Here is a 22707-nt window from a genome sequence, read left to right on the forward strand (position 1 = left end):
ATAATGTCTATTGGGGGATCTTCTGGAGTCCCCTTAGGGCGGAGAGCTCGGTGTGCCCTAATGAACTCTATGGTGGAGGCCTCTGGTCTTCCGAGTATTTTGTTGAAGAGGCCTGTCAGGATCTCCTTCACTGATTCTGAGTTTGATGTGCTCTCGGGAATACCCCGTACTCTAATATTTTGTCTTCTGCCTCTGTTGTCGAGGTCTTCGATGTGGTAAGCCATCTGTCGGAGTTGGTCTGCTTGTTTAGTTATGGCGTCCGAGTTCACCATCTGCACTGTTTGCACATGGTCGGTGTCCGCCTCCAGTTGTGAGACTTGCAGGTCCTCCCTCATTGCGTGCAGTTCCTCCGTAATGGAGTGTTGCAGGGCTTTATTTGCCTCTCTTAAGTCTGATTTCGTCGGTAGGTTGCTGAGCATTTGCATCCATTCCGGAGGCATCGCTAGTGCGCCATGTGGGGCAGGTTCCCCTCCCCAGGTAGGTGTCGGAGTGAAGTCCGCAGCCTCTGAATCGTTGGAGGCCTGTGATGCAAGGTCGGCCGGCTTAGTTAGGTATTGCCTTACTGACGGGGCTGGGGACCCCCTCATGGTGTCAGCAGACTTGGCGGCTTGTGTTACCCTGTGTGATTTCCCCATTTCAGGATCCGACATGCAGCTCAGCGAGGAATTAAGCAGAGCCAGCGGGGAGCTCACCGTCTATGCTGTCATTTCACTCGGCGTCCAGGCCACGCCCCCCTCCAATAAAATTTCTATGCAGATGACACACAAATCTACCTGTCCTCTCCTGATCTCTCCCTGTCCCTCTTGACTAGTGTCTCTGACTGCCTCTCTGCTATTTCTAACTGGATGGCTGCCAACTTCCTTAAACTAAACTTGACCAAAACTGAAATTCTGGTCTTTTCTCCCTCAAGTGTTGTTACTCCTGTGTCTGTCTCCCTCCAAGTCAACAGTGCTACCATCAGCTCCACCACTCAGGGTCGCTGCCTAGGTGTCCTCTTTGACTCTCCTTCAAGCTTCAAGCTTTGACCTCTCCTTCAAGCTTCATGTTCAGTCTATCACCAAATCCTGTCGTTTCCATCTCAAAAACATGGCGCGCATCCGACCCTACTTGATTCAAGATGCGACTAAGGTGCTGGTCCATTCAACTCTCTTTTCTCACCTTGACTACTGTAATCCACTTCTCAGTGGTCTTACGTGCTCCCAACTTGCGCCGTTACAGTCCATAATGAATGCCGCAGCGAGGCTCATCTTCCTGTCTGCCCGCACCTCCCACGCCTCACCCTTCTGTCAGTCCCTACATTGACTTCCTGTAAGATATAGGGCTCAATTTAAAATTCTGGTTCTTGCTTTCAAATCCCTACATAATGCTGCTCCCACCTATCTATCCTCCCTCATACACAAGTATGTCCCATCTAGGTCTCTGCTGAAGACTTACGTCTATCTTCTGTCCATACACCCACCTCTGATGCTCACCTTCAAGACTTCTTGAGGGCTGCACCATTCCTGTGGAACTTGCTTCCCTCCTCCGAGAGATGCTCACCCAGTCTCCACTCCTTCAAAAAACCATTAAAAGCCCACTTCTTCATAAAAGAGTATCAATTAAACTGTTAATAGTTCCCAACTGATTCCTCTCTTGCAACTGTCACTAGTCTAATACTATCCTTACATTTTTGTGTCACTTTACCCCACTCCCTCTAGCATGTAAGCTCATTGAGCAGGGCCCTCAACCCCTCTGTTCCTGTGTGTCCAACTTGTCTGGTTCCAACTACATGTCTGTTCGTCCACCCATTGTGAAGCGCTGCAGAATTTGATGGCGCTATATAAATAATAACATCATAATAATAATAATAATACAACAGGGGTTGGCAACCTATAGCACACATGCCATGCATGGTAAGCAAGGCCGCCAGACTCAAACAGGCAAAATGGGGAGTTCCAAGGATGTCCCCCAGAGCTGCACCAACAGAGGTTCCAGTGGAAACAATTGCGTCTATGACACTTAGAGTGATTTTACTGCTCCCATCCTTCCAAACTTGCTAAAATTTCCCTTCCTCACAGCTCTCATGAATGGAAACCCACAATTCCCTAGCCACAGCTTATTCCACTGGATCACATGGAAGCCACTTGCTTGTGCAGTACTCATCATGGTGCACCTTCGATTACTCCATAGAAAATCATTGCGTCCAATGATTCTCTATGGTTGATAGTGATGGCACTGCTCATGTCAGCTCTCATACCCAGAATGCTTTGAGGCATGGTCTTAACACTGCAAAGCTTTCTGTTAATGAAATAAAGGGTCTTGGGGGTTAGGACTGGGGCAGAACTGTTGGGACTACAACAACTTCAAAAAGATGAAGTTGTTAAAGTAACTAAAGTTCCTTTAATTTTAAGTTAATCTGACTACCTATGGCACAAAGATCGCTGAAAATGCATTATTTTAAGTTAAACATGTATACAAAGGTCTTTCTTTCTTTTCATATGAAAGTTTGTCGTTTAGGATACAATGTTTCCACTCTCTGTTCCCAACCATAGAATAATAAATTATATATTGTTTATCTTGCCTGCTCCATTATCAATATTGTGAATTAAAGGAAAATCTGCCCTTTCTCCAAACTCATCAGCATGGTTCACTAGAGCATCCTTAACTGTCTCGTATCCAGTCAAAACTACAATTTTATTCATTCCCATCTGTATGGAGAACACTGATCCATAGTGTTTAGACAGCTGAAAGAGAAGAAAACAAAATCATGTTATTCTGTGCAAAATTTTCATCTAGTTTAGAATAACGTAATGTGCACTTGGTGTTACTTTTGATTCTGGCCTCAACTTTGAGCCTCACATCTGGTCTGTTGTCAAATCATGCCAATACCACCTCAAAAACATCGCCCACATCCTCCCCTTTCTTACACAAGATGCTACTAAAGAGCTTGTCCATGCTCTAGTAATCTCTCGCATGGACTATTGTAACTCTCTCCTAATTGGTCTTCCCAATAGCCATATTGCCCCGCTACAGTCTGTAAAGAATGCTGCCGCCAGACTGATTTTCCTCTTTTGTCGGTCCTCTCACACCTCACCCCTTTGTCAGTCCTTACATTGGCTTCCTGTATACTATAGCAGCCAATTCAAAGTGCTAACCCATACCTATAAAGCACTGAATAATTTTAGCCCCTCTTACATCTCCTCACAGATCCATAGGTATGCCCCTTCTCGGTCTCTCTGCTCTGCCCGTGACTTTCTTCTGTCCGCTACTCGTACCCGTAGGACTTCTTGCGGGCATCTACCTTCCTATGGAATAGCCTGCCTACTGCCATCAGACTCTCCCCTAGTCTTCAATAAGTTAAGAAGTGCCTTAAAACTCATTTCTTTAAGAAAGCCTACGGCCTCCCAGACTAACCTCTACTTCACATACCTGTCTCTTGCTCTCTCCTAATGGGCAGCTCTCTACTCTCTCCTCCAGCTCTGCTTCATTCCCACCTAATTTGACTGCTGTTTCCTGTCCTAATGTGTTTTATACCCCACCTCCTATAGACTGTTAGTTCGTTTGAGCAGGGCCCTCATCAACCCTTCGTTTCTGTAAGTTTTCTTGTAATTGTCCTATTTATATTTAAATCCCCCCTCTAATGATATTGTAAAGCGCTACGGAATCTGTTGGCGCTATATAAATCACAATAATAATAATAATAATAAGTATAATAATAATACACTCACACCAGGACTGTTTAAGGAAAGAAGATTGACTTGATTGGGGTGAGCAGAATGTGCAAGTTCATACAGTACAAATATTTGGACTGCTCAACAGAGAAGCTAGACTTCCAAGCTATAATTCAACCCTTAATCCAACCAAAAATCATATCCATAATTCAACACATAATCTAACCAATTTCCACAACCCCTAATCCAACTTTAATCCAACACCTAATTTAATCTCTAATCGTACCCATAATCCAACCCTTGTCCTTCCTATTATCCAACCACTAATCCTACCTATAATCCAAATCCTAATTGCAAAATGTACATACATTTACAGAGGATGAAATGAGACATGTGTTTAACGAGTTCAGCCTTTCTCATGTTTTTAATCTTGATCTAAAAGAAGGCAATATATATGGAAAAAAACCTGCAAAACAATTGTGACTGGATGACTCAAGATACGGTGCTACAACAACTAAAACTGGTACCAGTGGTAAAGCAGATTGCAACGGGCCTTAACATGGTGGTAGCATTTGGTGGTAGCTGACATCAGCAGATGAAATACCCCAGAGGTAAGATTATGGGGTGGTATTAGGAAGTGGTATTAGAGATTAGAAATAAATATCAGTGTTTTAGTTAATGAAGACCAGGAAGAGGCAGCATATTTAAATAACTAGTTTTCCTCAGTCTATATATATGTATATATATATATATATATATATATATATATATAAATATATACTGAGGAAAACAAATGTATATATATATATATATATTGAGTAAAACTAGTTATTTAAAAATGCTGCCTCTTCCTGGTCTTCATTAACTAACACACTGATAGTTATTTTAGTGTTAAATCCCAATCTCTAATACCACTTCCTAATACCACCCCCTGATATTACATCTGAGGGATTCCGTCTGCTGATGTTAGCTACCACCAAGTCCTACCAACATGTTGGGGCTACTGCAATCTGGTATACCACTGGTACTGAATGCCCAGTAGGCTACATAAAATAAATAAGTCTATACCATCTCTATGTTGGAGATATGGGATGGAGGAGGGCACCATGTTCCAAACTTTGTGAATGTGTACCACTATACAACCATTTTGGAAAGAAGTGGTTCGAGATGCTGGCCTCCTTGTCCTTCTCCAGCATCCACCTTTCTACCCCTCAAATGACTTACTGCTGCTGTTACCTCTGATATGTGTTTATTTCGGCAGTCACTAAATTTGTGCCCTGCCACTTTGCCTTCAAAGTTGATCTGCTTTTTCTTCCAAATAGCGATTCGGTCTAGGATAGCCTGAACCTTGGCTTTTCTATCTCTGTCTAATTAAGATAGGTCCTCTCTCAAGGTTTCTTGCAGTGTTCTTTATCTTAATGTTTGCTACTGTGGGGATTTAAGCTGTGGAAACTTGCAGTAGAATGCCACCGGTCCAAAGCACAGCCTTACAATTCTGTCTCCATTGAGCTCCCTGCCACGCCCCAATAACTACATTTGTATGGTATCAGAACAGATATTTTTCTCTGTTGTGAAAAGTAGTCACTCAATATATTGTCATGCCATAGATGGAACTTTTTATATCATTTTTATGAACATCGTGAGACTGAATATCACATTTGATATAGAAAAGAGAGCATGAGTGAGAAACCAAAAGAAAACAAGATGCTTAGATTAGATTATTTGGCATTGTTCTCATACAGACCTGATGGGACTTTTATCCAATAGTGTCAGTATTGTTTTGTTCTTGCTTGTATTTGTGTATAAATACAATCTGCCAAACACGTGAGGGGGTTCTCCAGAGCTCAGTCTTTTCGGAATAAAGTCAAAGTCCTCACCAAGTTCCAATGGTGGGAGGAATTTACCAAACCCAGATTAAATACGCTTATATCTGTTTTGCTATATGTACTCTGTATTTATTGCATGACTTCAAAATCAGGTATATAAAAATGTTGTATGTATACAAAGACTTCTTTTTTTTTTCTTTAAAGAATACACCTTTTAAAACATTTTTATGTTAACATATTTTATTTCTTTACTTCATTATTTTATGGGTGAACTATTTGTGGAATTCTAACCCTTGGAGGAGACTTGTTTGTTTTAAAAAACCCAAAACAAAACTATTAAGCTTAAAAATATAATTAAGGCACATGAAAAAAGAACAAAAAGAAGATGTTTGTTTTGAGAAAAAAAATACCAGATAATTAAACAAAGTCAGAATACACACTTGAAACAAGATGTTATTTCAAAAGCACATGATCATGCAAAACAAAACCAGTTTAGATCAAGTCTTTATTTTATTAATGTCATCTGATAGATTGCAATTCCTTATTTGCTCATATATTTGTTGCCCTTTCTCAGCAAAGCTAATATTTTTTTTAAAAGAATCCTTATGTACATCACATGAACAAGCATTGAACAGCTTTCCCTCCCCATACCCTGATTTCTCTCCTGAAACTGTCATCAAAACAAAACACTAAGCCCTCAATGAATACTATCCTAGCAAACTACTTTCCTACCCTACCCTAACCTTTTGTGTCACTATACCCCATGCCCTCTAGCATGCAAGCTCACTGAGCAGGGCCCTCAATCCCTCTGTTCCTGTACATCCAACTCGTCTGTTTACAGATACATGTCTGTTAGAAATGCTAATCCAGATACATATTTGATTAGATATCCAGAAAGAGCAGCCCAACAAATCATGCATACCTTAAGAGGAAAAATGCCAGACGTAGTGAGTAGAGGGAGAACAATCAAAAAGAAGCCCCCAACATTTCAGCAATAATGCCTTTTATGAGGCTGTTTTGATAAAGGAATTTGTTGGGTTGCTCTTTCTGGATAACTAATCAAATTTGTATCTGGATTAGCATTTCTTCTTTTTGTAGTTATTTGCTATGTATAGAGAATTTTGATACATTTTGTAACTCTCTGTAATGTGATATTATTACCAAGATTGTCCTTTTGCTGGTTTGTATCTTGGGATACCTCTTTTTATTAGACCCAATTAATAATGTTTATTTTCTATCAGTATGGTTGTGCTCTTCCTTTGGTATTGTCTATAGATTATTTAGGTCCTTGGAGAAATAGCATCTTTTGAGTGAGCACCCTAATTTGGCTGGTTTGCTTTTTGCTTTTGTTAATAAAATTCTCATGTCATCTAACTTGTGTGCGTGCCTGTTCATAATGAATTGTTTATATGATTTGGCAACAGCTGAAAGAGAGGGGAGTAGTAGTACTGGGGAGTAGAAGGGAGAACACTCCTAATTACTTCTTGGATCAAAGAGCGGATTTGTAATGAATTAGAACATATTGCCACAATATCTCATATGAGGCCTCCCACTGGCTATACATAGCTAACAATTTGGGGAAGTGAATGGAAACAGATAGGACAATTAAGAAGGAAACTGGTAGAAAAGTATTAGGATTAGTATCACGTATTTCAGTGTAATTGGCACATTCTGTAATTCCTTGTAGGGCATTTATGCACAATTTCAAGTACTTCTTCCATTTGAGCATTAAGGATAACCTGGTTTCCACAGAAAGTCTACCTGAAATATGTAAGTCCACGATAATGAATTAATGAGTCGTATCTGATGTGCACAGTTTGTAAATTTTTGGTCCTGATGACAGACCAATTAAATAAAACTTTTACTTTTGTGGGATCTGACCAGAGTCCCACCTACTGACCTAAGCAATGGATTTCAGCTACCATGATCACACAATTGTCTGTAGGCCTGGTTGTCTGGATCCTGTGCAGCACATCACCCTAGTGTCCCAGGTGCCCATCCCAAATATGGCTTAAGATGGTTGCTTTTTTCCATTTTATTTCCATGAATAGATGTAAACTCGAAGAATTAGCAGTTGACTGAATGATACATCCAATGTATGCTTAATGTATGCTACACTCACCCTATGTTCAACTCGCTCCTAAAACTGTGCCAACATGCACTCACCCCATGATCACCACACTCATATAACTGTAAAAATGTGGGCTCACCCCATGAGCACCCCACTCATATGATTGTACACATTCAGGAATCGATGACATTATTAACACTCCACTGCGATCATACTCCTGTGATAGTAAATATTTGTTGATATATATATAATAGAAATAAAAAAAACATTTATATGCATCTTTCTCAATGTCAAACTTTTATATATTGAGATTATTAAAATTTTTGTAACTTTTTTCCCTCTTTAGTAAAATAAAATGTTGTCTTTCCCTCCCCCTCTCCATGGAAATAGAGACATTACATAACACTATAAATTCCTTAACATAATATTTATACGTGATTACTTGCCTCCATTAGTGTTAAATATGGTCTCTTTATATCCAGAATGTTTAGATTTCCAATCAGGGGTAAAGGTTTGGGTCCAGGAGGATAATTTGGTGGTGTCCAGTCCCACAAGACATTGTAAAGAAATAAAAGTGTTAATATGCATATCATTGCCAATATTATTAAATATGTAGTATCCATTTTGGATGTCACAATGTCTATAATAGCTTGTTATTCTGTATTCCAGTGGGTTGTATAATCGCATTCAACACAGCAAGCAAAAAATATCCCACTAATGCAAGTTCTGAGATGGTTTGATGTTTTTCCATACACACCCTGTCTAATGATACACAGGGATGGCACCTCCCACACTGTCACTACAGAGCAGCAAGATTAGGAAGGAATAGTTTCCCCGTGGAAAACTTAGGAAGGGGGAGCATGACTGCTGCACATGAATAAGGGGCTGGATAACAAAATTATACAATGCTGCAAAGTAGTCAGTTTGGTAAGAGGCTGGGGGAGGAGACTCACCAGTCAGCAGAGACACGGGACAGGAGAGTACTGACTTTCCCGTCCGCCCACCCAGTTGGTTGTTTGGTGTCTAGCTTTTTTTTTCTGTTTTGTCACAGCTTGGCGGTATCCTGGACAGCGCAAAGAAAATGTGAAGACGAAGAGTCGCTTTGGGGAGATGACAGCCCGCACGGGAGCTGATGGCGGAGTGCCGGCTGTTTAGGCTTATGGAAAAAGGTTGGGTGAACGGTCTGTTGGGCAACCGCTCAACAGCTGACAGATTTGGATAATGTTAAAAGTTATACATTTAATAAAGCTGTGGCCGTTGCCCTTATCCACTAAAAAGGTGTCTCGTGTGTTATTGGGGGGCAATGGTGGGGACATGGATTATGGATCAGCAGTATGCATTTAGAAAGAATTCATTTTGCTTTAAAATAAACATATTTATGTAAAATACATATCAGAGAAATTATGCTGTGACCCACAATGTGACCCACAAAAAAAATCCATCATAAAGCTGAAGAAAGTGAAGTGTTTTAGAGGATACAGTGAGGGAGCAAAATGAGTGGAACTATGAATGGACACTTGTCATTAAAACTTAACTTTTTTATTACATCATAGATACCTCAAACTGAACAAATAACAAAGTATCCATAAATATATATATATATATATATATATATATATATATATATATATATATATATATGTTAAAGACTACAAAAATAGTAAGTTGTAATGAATTAAATCCACTAAACAAATCAACATTGGTTTCTTATACCAAATAGGTGGTAAATAAAGATACAATAATAAATCTCCCACAAAATAGTGTTAATTGAATGAAAGTAACACCTATAATCGCAGTACATAAATTGGACACCTAGTATGCTCCACTGATTTCTGCATATTCCAAAAAGGAGGAATATCACCTAAATGTTGATTTCAAAATAATTCTTTAATGTAGTACAAATGGTGTATTGAATACAAAGAGTGGAGCATCTACTCAGGTGCATATAGACAGCAAATTGGAAACTGGCAGAGTATTAGGTGCTCGCTAGTATTGGGGTGAGGCAGCAGGGAATCTATGAATCTATACACGGATTCCCCAACCTTGTGACAGACAGTATAAGGAAACAAAACAGTTGATATTTAGCCCTTGAATGTGTAAAACATAAACAAATATATACAGTTGTGCTCAAAAGTTTGCATACCCTTGGGGAACTGGTAATATATGTACTGTTTTTAAAGAAAACATGAGTAAGCAGGGAAAACACTTTTTTTTATTTCTTACAGGATTCATATTCAACTGTAGGTTATAACACAAAAGTACAATCATAAAACAAAACATGGCAACAGAAAAAAACAAAGGTATGTATAGTCTTACAGCATCAATGACAGTGTGCAGTTATTTGTAATAGTGGTCTTTGAGGCCCCTAATTCTTGCAAGTAGTATAGCTGCCCATTCGTCTTGACAAAATGCCTCCAGGTCACACAAAGTCTTTGGTCGTCTTATTAACCCCTTAAGGACCAAACTTCTGGAATAAAAGGGAATCATGACATGTCTCACATGTCACGTGTCCTTAAGGGGTTAAGCTCGATGATATTAGCTCGATTATAATAAGGTCAGAAGACTGTGATTGCCACTTCAGAACCTTCACCTTTTTCTGCTGTAACTACTGGAGGGTCAACTTGGACTTGTGCTTAGGGTCATTGTCATGCTGGAAAGTCCATGTGTGTGCCAAAGTTCTGAAGCACAGTATTGCCTAAGTACAAATATACTTACACAGCGAAAGAAGAAGAATGTTACATTGTATACAATTTTAAATAAAAAGTATACAAACATAGCCAAGATTCAGCTGTAAGCATTTGCAACACTTCAAGTAACAAACATTCATATAAAATGTAAGTTACTTAGCCTGTCAAGGTAATGACAGGGATGAATAAGTAGATAACTCCCTAATTCCCACGGTATTAGGGAGTTATCTACTAAAAGTCTGAAAGACCTGAATTGGTCTTTCATCCAAATTTACTAATACTAAGTAAAGATTACTTAGTATTAGTAAATTATGCCCCTACTCGCTATACCGTGAGTAGGGGCATGTCTAGTAAGCCTGCGGCTGCTCACTGTTAAAAAAAGAAAAATAAGGTCCTCCCTCCCGAGCCCCCACCCGCGACGTGCGAGTGGGTGCTTTTAAAACTATTTTCCCCCTGGCCCCCACCCCTGAGCGGCGGGTGGGGGCCCTAAATTATAATAAGGCGGGGGAGACTTAATGTCCTCCCCCCTGGCCCCCACCCCATAGCGGCGGGTTGGGGCCCTAAATACTAAAAAGGCGGTGGACCTAATGTCCTCCTCCCTGGCCCCCACCCCTGAGTGGCAGGTGGGGGCCCTAAATTATAATAAGGGGGGGCATAATGTCCGCCCCCTGGCCCCCACCCCTGAGCGGCGGGTGGGGGCCCTAAATACTAATAAGGGGGGGACCTAATGGGGGCCCTAAATACTAATTAGGGGGGGACCTAATGTCCTCCCCCCTGGACCCCACCCCTGAGCGGCGGGTGGGGGCCCTAAATACTAATAAGGGGGACCTAATGTCCTCCCCCTGGCCCTACTCGCTATAGGACCCTGAGCGGTAGGTGGGGGCCCTACAGTAAAATAAGGGGGACCTAACGTCCTCCCTCCTGGCCCCCACCCCTGAGTGGTGGGTGAGGGCCCTAAATACTAATAAGGGGGAACTAATGTCCTCCCCCTGGCCCTACTCGCTATAGGACCCTGAGCGGTGGGTGGGGACTCTACAGTAAAATAAGGGTGTGGGCCTAATGACCTCCCCCCTGGCCCCCACCCCTGAGCAGTGGGTGGGGGCCCTAAATACCAATAGGGGAGGACCTAATGTCCTCCCCCCGGCCCCCAGCCCTGAGCGGCGTGTGGGGGCCCTAAAAAAATGTTACCCCCCAGGTGACTAGGGGTCCCCAAACCACTATTCACCTCCTCCCCCCCCCTACCTACCCCACTCACCCTAAAAATAATGAGGGGGGGAACCTTTAACTAAGTACCTGTAAATAAAATAAAACTTACCATTCAATGTTTTATTTCTTCTAAAATCTTCTTTTTTCAGCCCCAAAAAAGGCCAAATTAAAAACCATAATAACCGACGCAATAAAAAAAAAAAAAAAAAAAAAAGAAAGAAAAATTATCCATCTTCACCCATGGAGGGCTCCGCGCAGACTGAGCTCTGCAGTGCGGGGGAAAGCTGATAAAGCCTTGCCCCATCCTGCAATTAGGCTCAAAGCACTCTGATTGGTGGGTTTAAGCCATCCAATCAGAGTGTTCTGACAGGTAAATGAAGAGACTGACAGTCTATGTATATGAAAATACAAGAGAGGTAGAGGTGACCAATGGTGCAGTATGTAAAATTCAGGGTGCAATAAATAACAGAAGTAGAGAAGTCACATTCGGGAGAGCTATGGCCAGCTCTGGTGTGAATCGTGTACAGCGGTATAATCCCCGCTTATGGGATATGTAGAGAGGGGGTCTCAGTCAACACCGTCTGGTAGTCCAAAACTCGGAAAAGAAAATAGAAAGCAACAATAGTGCTCTCAATTGTGATGGGGTTCAGTGTGCAATAGGTAGAGAAAGGTAAAGAACTCACATTTGAGGGAGCTATGGCCAGCTCTGGTGTGGATAGCGTACAGCAGTATAATCCCCGCTTATGGGATATGTAGCGGCAGTACGTCCGTCAGCACCGTCTGGTAATCCAAAGCTCCAAGAGAGAAGGATAAAAAGCAACAATAGTGCTCTCAATTGTGATGGGATAAGAGAGTAAAATAGAAGATAAAATAATACTCACAAAGATAGAGCAGAGGTACTGCTCTATGAATAGGCATTGGTGGTATAATCCCCACCTGTTGGATTTAAAACTAGTGGTTTTGGAAGGGACATAGGGGTCTGTGTTCTTGCATACAATACATTGTTTACATTTGTAAAAACCGCTGGCATTGGGCATAAAAGAGTTAATAACAGGTTTAGTTTCTTTAGTAAAATTTGTGGTCAGAATGGATTTAAAATTGGGGGCACCTCTAAAAACAACATTTGGTTTGTCTGGTATGATATTTTTTAGTATTTCATCTTCTTTTAAGAGGTGCCAGTGTTTTTTGATAACTTTTTTGATATGGCCACTTTTATTATTAAAATTGAAAATGACAGGGAGAGGCATGGAGTTAGTAGTAGGTTGGGTTTTGTAAGTTAGGAGGTCTGCTCTATCTTTATTGGTAATGGTGTTTATGGTGGTGTTGAGATGGGTTGGTGAGTAATTTTTCTCAATTAATTTGTCTTTTAAAAAATTGGCTTGTGTGTTACAATCTTCTATTTGTGAGCAATTTCTTCTGAGTCGTAGAAATTTTAACAAAAGAAGGAATTGCTCACAAATAGAAGATTTTAACACACAAGCCCATTCCTGATACAAAAATTACCAGGGAATAACCATTTCATCACTGATAGCAGTGATTACAATATGGATCGCAGTACTTTTTTTTTTTTTTAAACTCTCAGGGGTTAACTTTATTTTGTTTTAAACCCCTTAGGGATTAAATAGATGTATTATTTGTTTACTTTAATTTAAGTGTTTTAGTAAGCTAGGGTGGGTGGAAGCTAGGCGAAATTGTGCAATTCAGTGTGAGGGTAGCTAGGAATTTGAAAAGTTTTTGAAAGTTTAAACAAGTTTGTAAAAAGTGAAAAAATATAAAAAAAGTTCTTAAAAGTTTAGAAAAGTATAAAAAGTGAAAAAAAAGTCATTTATTTAAAGTCAAAACATTTCTGCTTTGCTAGGTGTAAGCCCTGTGTTTAGCAATGATCTGATTTCTATTTTTACCCACAGGGGTTACATTTATTTAATTTCTTGTTTTATTTGTTTTAATTAAGTTATTTAGTTAGTTTGGATGGATGGAAGCTAGTGGGAAATTGGGGAATCTAGTGTTAGGGTGACTAGGGTTGAAACATTTTAGATAGTTTTAGAAGAGTTTTTTTATAAAAAAAAAAGTTCAGAAAACAGTATAAAAAAAACCTAAAAAAAAACCCTTAAAGGGACACTCCAGTGCCAGGAAAACAATCCTTTTTCCTGCCACTGCAGGTCCCCTCTCCCTCCCACCTCCCAATCCCCAGTTGCTGAAAGGGTGAAAACCCCTTCAGTCACTTACCTGAGACCCCCGCAGATGTCCCTCGGCGGTGGTTTCAGGTCGCCGCCGCTCCTCCTCCTCCTCATTATGTTGGCCGGTGGGCAAGAATGATCCTGCCCGCCAGCCGCGGAGGCCTAATGCGCATGTGCGGCAATGCCGCGCATGTGTATTAGAGCTCTCCATAGGAAAGCATTGAAAATGGGGAATTGAGGGACACTGGAGGTCCTCACACAGCGTGAGGACGTCCAGCGACGCTCTAGCACAGGTTTTCGGTGCTATGGACCAGGAAGTGCCCTAAACAGCCACTAGAGGTGGTGTTAACCCTGCAAGGTAATTATTGCTGTTTATAAAAAAACTGCAATAATTACACTTGCAGGGTTAAGGGTAGTGGGAGTTGGCATCCAGACCACTCCAATGGGCAGAAGAGGTCTGGGTGCCTGAAGAGGCTCTTTAAAACAAAATATATGTTATTTAGTTAAAGTTAACCTCTTAAGGACGAAGCCAATTGTATACGTTTTGATCAAAACAAAATGTTAACAAAAAATGGAATTTGCGCTGTATGTCTGTTCAACCGTAATTCACCTCTTTAATATTAAGTATACCCACACTTATTATATATCATTTTATTCCAGAAAAGCAGGGTCTTCATTTAACATCAAATTGTTAGCTGAGAAACATAATTAAATATGAATAAAATATAACGATATGGGAGAAATTGTTATTTTTTTAGTTCTGCATGGAATTTTTTTTTTAATTCTTTATTTTTGTTGTGCTTTGTAAGGTGCACAACTTGCCATAAGACATGTCATCAACAGTGTAACATTGGTCATAGCATTGTAACAAAACATATCAGTTATACAGCACGTTTTATAATATAGATGATAATCTCACTTGTACACAGGGGCGGACTGAGAACCCTCAGGGCCCCCGGGCAAAATAAATCAAGGGCCCCCTTACAGGCCCCACCCATACTCCGCAGCAAGCGCCACCCATGTCCCGCCTCCAGCCACACCCTACACAATCTTTAGACACAAGGAACAAAAGTGCAATAATCCCTTCAAGGCCCCAGTAGAGACTACAATTGAGGGCTAATGGGCCATGGAGGGGGGTCTTTCTAGCAGAGGCTATCTCAGTGTCCTTTAGAGAGTGTGTTAGAAAGAATCCCCTCCAGGCCCTATTAGAGACTACAATGGAGTCTAATAGGCTTGGAATGGGGTCTTTCTAACAGAGGCCATCTCAGTGTCCTTGCTGGAAACAGTCGCCTCCAGGCCCCAGTAGAGACTACAATTGAGGGCTAATGGGCCATGGAGGGGGGGGAGCATTCTAGCAGAGGCTATCTCAGTGTCCTTTAGAGAGTGTGTTAGAAAGAATTTCCTCCAGGTCCCATTAGAGACTACAATGGAGTCTAATGGGGCCTGGAGGGGGGTCTCTCCAACACTCTGGTTCCTATTCACAATATAGCAACACAACATAGCTGATACCTAGGCCAAGTTGGCTCCTCTTACCTTAATTACTGTTGCTGGCTGGCAGTCTGTGGGCTTGCTGGAAGGCTGTGGGCTTACTGGCTGCGGCTGGCAGGCTGTGGGCTTGCTGGCAGGCTGTGGGCTTGCTGGCTACTGCCGGCAGGCTGTGGGCTTGCTGGCTGCGGCTGGCAGGCTGTGGGCTTGCTGGAAGGCTGTGGGCTTACTGGCTGCGGCTGGCAGGCTGTGGGCTTGCTGGCAGGCTGTGGGCTTGTTGGCTACTGCCGGCAGGCTGTGGGCTTGCTGGCTGCGGCTGGCAGGCTGTGGGCTTGCTGGCTGCGGCTGGCAGGCTGTGGCTTGCTGGCTGGCAGGCTGTGGCTTGCTGGCTGCGGTTGGCAGGCTGTGGGTTTGCTGGCTTTAAGCCTAACTGGTGGCCTGTAGGCTGTCTGGCTGTCTACTGGCCAGCCTGTGGGCTGGCTGGTTTGCTGGCTACTGGGGCACTCGTAGATTATTTAAAGAAATAATCCATGCACAATAACCACTACTACTCTGTGTAGTCGTTATGGTGCCAGGAGGGCCGGGCCCCCTCCCAGAGTAAGGAGTTAAACCGTTTAAGAACAGTTTGACAACTTACCTGGGGTCTGCTGGGATATGAGGCTGTAGTAGGGTATAGGAGCAGTGGTGCAATATGTAAGCGGTGCAGTGTGTGTGAAAGGTTCAGTGTGTGTGAGGGGGTATAGTGTGTGAATGTGTAGGGTGTGTGGGGCAATGTGTGTACGAGGGGGCTGTGTATGTGTGTGGCAATGTTAGTATGGGGGGCTGTGTGTGTATGGGTGGGCAGTGTATGTGTGTGTGTGTGAGGCAATGTGTGTAAATGTGTATGGTGTGTGTGGGGGCAGTGTGTGTGTATGGGGGGCAGTGTGTGAATGTGTATGGTGTGTGGGGGCAGTGTGTTTATGGGGCTAAAGTTCACTCTCACCACTGCGACCACCAGGAATACCTGGTGGTCACAGTGTTGAGAGTGAACTCTAGCCCGTAGCTCCAGGGCTAGAGTTTACTCTCGCAAGAGCCGTAACGTTGCCGTGGTAACCGCAGCAACGATCTGAGCTCGCGCAAGAAGGACCCAGAGGAGCTGCAGTTTCTGTTTCCTGTACCCGGCCGGACTGACAGGAAGGTGCACACTCAGTGTGTGTGCACCTTCCTATCACTCCGGCCGGCACCGCGGACGCAGAGCAGCTCGGCCACGCTACGGGGAGGGGAGATGAGAAGCTGCAGCCGCCTGAGCGCTCTTAAGAGAGCGCTCAGGCGGCTGCAGCATTTAAAGGGGCGGCCGGGCCCCCTGATGGCGGGCCCCCCTCCCGGCCGGGCCCTCGGACCATGTCCGAAGTGCCCGGCCGGTCAGTCCGCCCCTGCTTGTACAGTACAGAAACGGTAGTCAGCCGTATTCAAAGGGTGTTAAAACCTACGGTCATCTGGGTTAATAGGAGGGGGTGGGGGTGAGGGGACTGCTTGAGGTACCTATGGCATACTGCCGTGGTCATATCTGTTTTCTCATCCTCAGTCTACTGTTATTGGTAGCGAATTGTACTAATTTTAATATCAAAATCAGAACCAATATGAAAAGTGGTTGCTGTCTGCTTGTTGGTGGGAGCTGCTGGTCGAATTGGGCACGGTGGGTAGGTAAGTGGGGGGTATACAACTCTGCAGAACTAGTGTAGCTATTACTAACGGAGCCAATTTAGATTAAGACCTTAAAAATATATTTTAAAAAAATTTAAAAACCATAAAACCACCAAACAATATTTAGTGTCCATGCTAACACCTAGAGAGAAAGTGAGCTCGCATGGAGCTTGTGTGGTGAGATGGACAAGTTAATGCATTAGTCCTCTTCACAGAGGCGAGTTGCGGGATCCCCCTGCGGCCTCTCTTGGGATGAACGGAGTAATGTGGTCTACTGGCCAGGAGGGTTGTTGCGGCAATGGGAACGTGCTCACAGGCAGTCCCAGGTCCCGTAGGAAATGGTGGGATTCAGATAGGTGAGTGAGTGTGTCTTGCCCCCTCTTTCTACCGTCAGCTTGTGTATGCCCTATTTATACGGTACTTTGCTTTCCTGGAGGTGCTGGGTGAGTTGGCGTAGTGACCGTCGCCAGTTGATGGTATGGCGGGATATGTCCCTATAAAATGTCAGTTGGTGCCCCTCAAAGGTAGTGCTGGGGGTATCTCTGGTTGCCGTCAGAATAGCGCCTCTGTCTGAGTTACGAACAAGCTTTACAAGAATGTCTAGTGATGACTCTGGAGGGGCTCTGGGGGCCTTAGGTAGTCGGAAGCAGCAGTTCATAACAACTTGTTTCGCCTGCTTTGGGGGGAGCACTGGAGCAAGGAGTATCCGGATAAAATGTGGCAGTTCTTTAGCAGTTATGGTCTCAGGGACTCCCCTAATTCTCACGTTCTTGCTTTCATCCTGTCCTCCATATTAGCCAAGCGGTTGAGCACGTCCTCATTGCTCTTCTGCAGCGAGCCTAGGGCAGTATCTGTGGCTGTTTGGGCCACTTTCGTCATGTTCAAGTCATCCTCCAATCTGACAATCCTGTCAGTGAGGGTGGCCACTTCTTCCCTCACCCCAGCCACATCTGCTTGGACATGGCCCTTATCTCATGCAAAAGGGCTGTGATGTCTGCTTTGGTCGAGGGGGCAGTATCTCCCTCTTTTGGGGGCTGGTGGGTGGTAGTAAGTACCTCTGGGAAGGTGGATAGTTCCTCCGGTAAGCTCTCTGCATCAAATGAATCTGAGGTGGAGGCCGTTGCCGGTGCCATCTTTGCTGGTGCGGGCCTGGTCGGCTGCAGCTGGAATGTGCCGATATCTTGGGTTCCCGGGCTCCTATCGGCCCGGAGTTTTTTGTAGCGTTTCCCCATCGTTTGAGGTGCAGGTAGATCCTTTCTCCGGGTACCAGCTGTGGTTCTTGTGGCCGATTACAGCCTTTAGCAGGGCTATCAGTCTGGAGCTCCCACAGTGTGCGTCCGGCTCGATCGGCAGATGGCTCCGCTTCCCCTGCATGGAATTTTAACTGTGTATGTCATAATACTGTTAGCTGTAACTGCAATAATACACACATATTTGTTTTCAGCGATATCTCACGATTAAAACAGTACCCCCCTATTTACAGGTTTTATGGTGTTTTGGAAAGTTGTAGGGTAATTTATAGCATGTCACTTTGAAATTTGCCAGACTGGTTATGTTGCCTTTGAGACCATATGGTAGTCCAGGAATGAGAATTACCCCCATGATGGTATTCTTGTGAATTTAACATTTTTTTAAGTTTCTCTTTGTCTAATATTTGTTTTTTAGCCTTGATGTCGGGGGTAGGGTCTTTGGTGAGTTTTACATATGCATTAATATCTTTGAGTTGTCGGTAGGCCTCTTCCTTGTAGAATTATTTTGATAGGATGACTAAGCCTCTGCCTTTATCGGCTGTTGTAATTACAATAGTTTCATCATTTTGTAGTTCCTTTCTAGGTTCCCTTTTTTTTTTTTTAAGTTAGGTTAAAAATATATTTATCCTCTTATTATTGCCTAGTGCATTAATGTTTTTGAATACTTTTTTATCAAAAATTCCTAATGTGCTAGATTTAAAATAGGATGGATAAAAGGAAGATGTTTTTTTTTTTTTTTTTTTTTAACTTTTCTTAAAATTATCAACTTGTTCTACGTTATCTATATTTTTAGGGTTTTCACTATTTTTCTCATTGTTTCTCATTGTTTATGTCAATAAAAGTTAAAATGGATTGGATGTCTTCGTGGGGGCAATCTTTAATGCTTTATTTAAAAAAAACACTTAATTGCACTTTGTTTAAAGTTGCTTTTAAAAATTACAATTTCGCATTTCATTTTTTTAAAACCTCTCGATTCTTCATTTTTTTGTATGAACATTAACGCGTGCGCAGTTGCATGGATTTGTGCGCACTCGCAAGCTCATAAATACTGGGACTGATATTTCTGTGTGATGTCACATTCGAATGGCATGCGCACCGCATCGATTATGACTGTATCTGCTTCCTCGAAGCCCCTAAAGATATGGGCAGGCAAATACACACAACGCTACTTCAGGGCGACGCTTCTATAGCCTGTAGTAGGCTATAACTACAAAACCATGATGATCCGTATAATGTCCCTTCGGGTAACTCACAAAAAGAAGTATTCAAAGTTTTACAATGAAGCCAACAAGAATCCACAATTAACAGCTGAAATTATTGATCAATCACTGAATCAATATGAGATAGGAGTGGTGATGTTGGACTAGCCAACGTCAAAACCCCAAAGTAGGTTACAAGAGGTAACACAGGGGCTTAACCCCACAACAAGTAAATAACTACCTACTGAAAGAGTGGGATAAAAAAACCACTCACTCAAAAGTGAATGGGATTCAATCTCACTCTAGAAGATTACCTCCTAAAGTAAACGTAACAAAGAAAATGGTAATAACCTTTATTAAACTAAAATTCCTCTTCTGCAACTGTCATTAGTCTAATACTATCCTTACCTTTTTGTGTCATTTTACCCCACTCCCTCTAGCATGTAAGCTCATTGAGCAGGGCCCTCAACCCCTCTGTTCCTGTGTGTCCAACTTGTCTGGTTACAACTTCATGTCTGTTCGTCCACGCATTGTAAAGTGCTGCGGAATTTGACGGCGCTCTATAATATCATAATAATAATAATAATAATAAATACAAGTTAAATAATTTTATAGGTAATTTATGTTGATTTTATTTTGGATTCTTCCATACATTTTGCTGGCTTCTTGCCTCCACTTTTACACTATTGTATGTTTTTTTGTTTCTTGATTCCCAAGATACTTGGCACTAAACAAAAGAAGGCCCTCTCTGACATTTTATATATATATATATATATATATATATATATATATATATATATATATATTCTTGTTGAAGTGCACTCACATGACTCAATAATATTTCTAATCGTGCTGTTTATTCAAGCATCAATTATTACAAAGAAGTGTCGACGTTTCAGTCCTTGCTGGACTTTTTTCAACACCGGCAAGGACTGAAACGTCGACACTTCTTTGTATTACTTGATGCTTGAATAAACAGCATGAGTGCACTTCAACAAGACACTCCCATGCATCTATCCCCACACTCCTACATGTGCCCTTGTCCGCTTAGCTGCGCTATCTCCCCAGGGCCTTAACATTTAACATGCTAACTGAGGCCTGTTACGTGTGAGATGTAACCCTTTGCATGGTGTGGGGTGGATTTACTAAGATGTCCACTCCTGGTAAGTTTGGCAACTGTATTGAATGTGTTCCACTTTTGCATAAACTGCCTCACTGTAGAATGATGGACTTTAAATTGTTTTAGCAAAGTGCTAAAACTTACTTTTATAGAGGTGGTCACATGCATTACATTTCACCCTCTAGAAGAGGAGGGATAAGGGAAGCAGTAGGGATAATGGACCATGTACAAGGAAAGAAAAGAGAAATTTGATAAGGGATGAAAAAAAAATGTAAAGGGGGGCATGGCCTGACACCCGATGTGAGCGGTCGCACTTGCTGAGAGCTCCCGTCCGGCGGTAGAAAAGCTGGCTTAAAACAAGAGAAAACTAATCTTTAATGGGCAAGAAAATGAAGCAAACCCAATCCCTGCACTCCCAGGAATCGGGCACGCCGAGAAATTCTAACGGACTCGATAAATATTTCAAAGACACAGTGAAAGTTCTCGGAGGAGACTTAACTGGAAGCATGGCGGCGCCATCTTGCCCGCGCAAATCACCTACCCTCCATATTACAATCCCTATTCAACAAAATATTACAGAGGCCGGAGGAAACACCTATTCTAATGGACAGAGCACACAGGGCCCTGAGACCCAAAGGCCTACCTCAAGACTCTCCCAGGGATGTAATTTGTAGAGTACATTACTACAATGAAAAGGAGGAGATCATGAGACTGGCCAGAGACACTTCAGACATAATGTTTAATAATACAAAGATAATGATCCTCCCAGACTTGGCTTGGCTGACTCTAAGGGGCAGAAGGGCACTAAGACCACTAACATTAGCTTTGCAACAAGCTAATATCAAATACAGATGGGGATTTCCCTTTGCTCTAATGGCCTCCCACCAAGGAGTACAAGCCACATTAACCTCTTCTGCGGAAGTAGATGCATTTACTCAATGTCTAGGCTTACCCAGCATGGACATACCCGACTGGTACGACTTGTCTGAACCCGAAAAGACGAAAACCCACTACCAGAAACAAGTCAGGCAGATAGTAGATATGAGGAAAAGAACGTCCTGGAAGACTCCACCTGCATCGCCCTTCCTAAGATCAAGGAAACATCCCATGACCCCCAGGAAAATAAACTGAAAGGACATTATAAAGAAAAGGGACAATATCGCTAAAGCGAAATGGACTCAGAACTTTCATTTGCAATATACACCTTACCCACCCGCTCATTCTACAGCAATTGAAAGGGTAACTATACATAGAATCTAATGTATTTTATTGTTATAGAAAAATTGTGAAAACGCTGTTTGCCAGCTTCCGGCTTCCGGCTTGCCAGCTTCCGTCGAGAGACTCCACGTGGGTCACTGAATTCAATATAGATAGATGTTAATTTATTAACATGGTGTATATAACAATCGCACCCGAAACAATGTTAATTTACAGTTGAATGCTCAAATGTACATCTCATAGGAACTAATCCAATCAAACAAAACTTGTTACAACAAAACTATCACTTAATACCACACAGATACCTAGCCCATAACACGACTAAACTCCACACTTGTTATAAGACCAGTACTTAACGTGAAGCGTCAACGTACCGCCTCAGGGAAAGCTATTTAGCAACAAAGGAGAAGAGTAGGCCGTATTACTGACGAAGATATTACTTAAAATAAACACACAAACAAACACAGTGTCCACGCTCTCATAGGACACAGTATAGGGCCTTCAAGGTCCAAGAGCGTTACAAATTACATAAATAAATTCTACATCATATAAATATAACTTCTCCTGAGCAAGCTCCTACTGTTGGACCCACTCAGGCAATAGTACCGTCTCCTAATCGGAGGTCTGTCCAGATTTGCACCCACATCGTTACGCATAGACCACACTTACAGGTAGACCTCTAATTTACACACGAGGGGATCCGGACACCCTGCTGTACCCTCCCCTCGTAGTACATCGTATTCGATACAAACTGCAATTGTCTTGTAAATAGTTATTGTTCATATTGTTTAATAATTTCTGTATTTTTGTTCTGATTGGCCATACTTAGGCCATTGTACAACCTCATACAAACAACTTAAACGACACCCCGCTACTAGTGTCGTACACAAGGGTTACCTTAAACACAAATAACCCCCCTAAGAAAACAGCGAATAGCAACAAGCACTAAACGAAAACCCCAAATCGAAGATGGGTTCAATACGAATATGTTCCATAAATGTAAGAGGACTAAACACACCAGAAAAGCGGAAAATAGTATTAACTGACTTGACTAAAAACAAAATAGACGTAGCGTTCCTAGAAGAAACGCACCTGAGAGGACCAGATGCCCCGAAACTTAAACATCCAAATTTCC

General features: G+C 42.3%; 1 protein-coding gene across 1 annotated transcript in view; it reads right to left on the minus strand.

The window, feature by feature from the left end:
- Positions 1 to 8199, minus strand: part of LOC134586525 (cytochrome P450 2K6-like) — a 55196-nt gene extending 46997 nt beyond the window's left edge. The window contains exons 1-2 of the mRNA XM_063442084.1: positions 7994 to 8199; positions 2561 to 2723 (exon numbers count right to left, since the gene is read on the minus strand). Coding sequence (XP_063298154.1) covers positions 2561 to 2723; positions 7994 to 8170 — 340 coding nt within the window. The 5' untranslated portion in view covers positions 8171 to 8199. The remainder of the gene's footprint in view (positions 1 to 2560; positions 2724 to 7993) is intronic.
- Positions 8200 to 22707: the final 14508 nt, after the last annotated feature.

This window comes from Pelobates fuscus, chromosome 2 (assembly GCF_036172605.1).
Source record: "Pelobates fuscus isolate aPelFus1 chromosome 2, aPelFus1.pri, whole genome shotgun sequence".
NCBI lineage: Eukaryota > Metazoa > Chordata > Amphibia > Anura > Pelobatidae > Pelobates > Pelobates fuscus.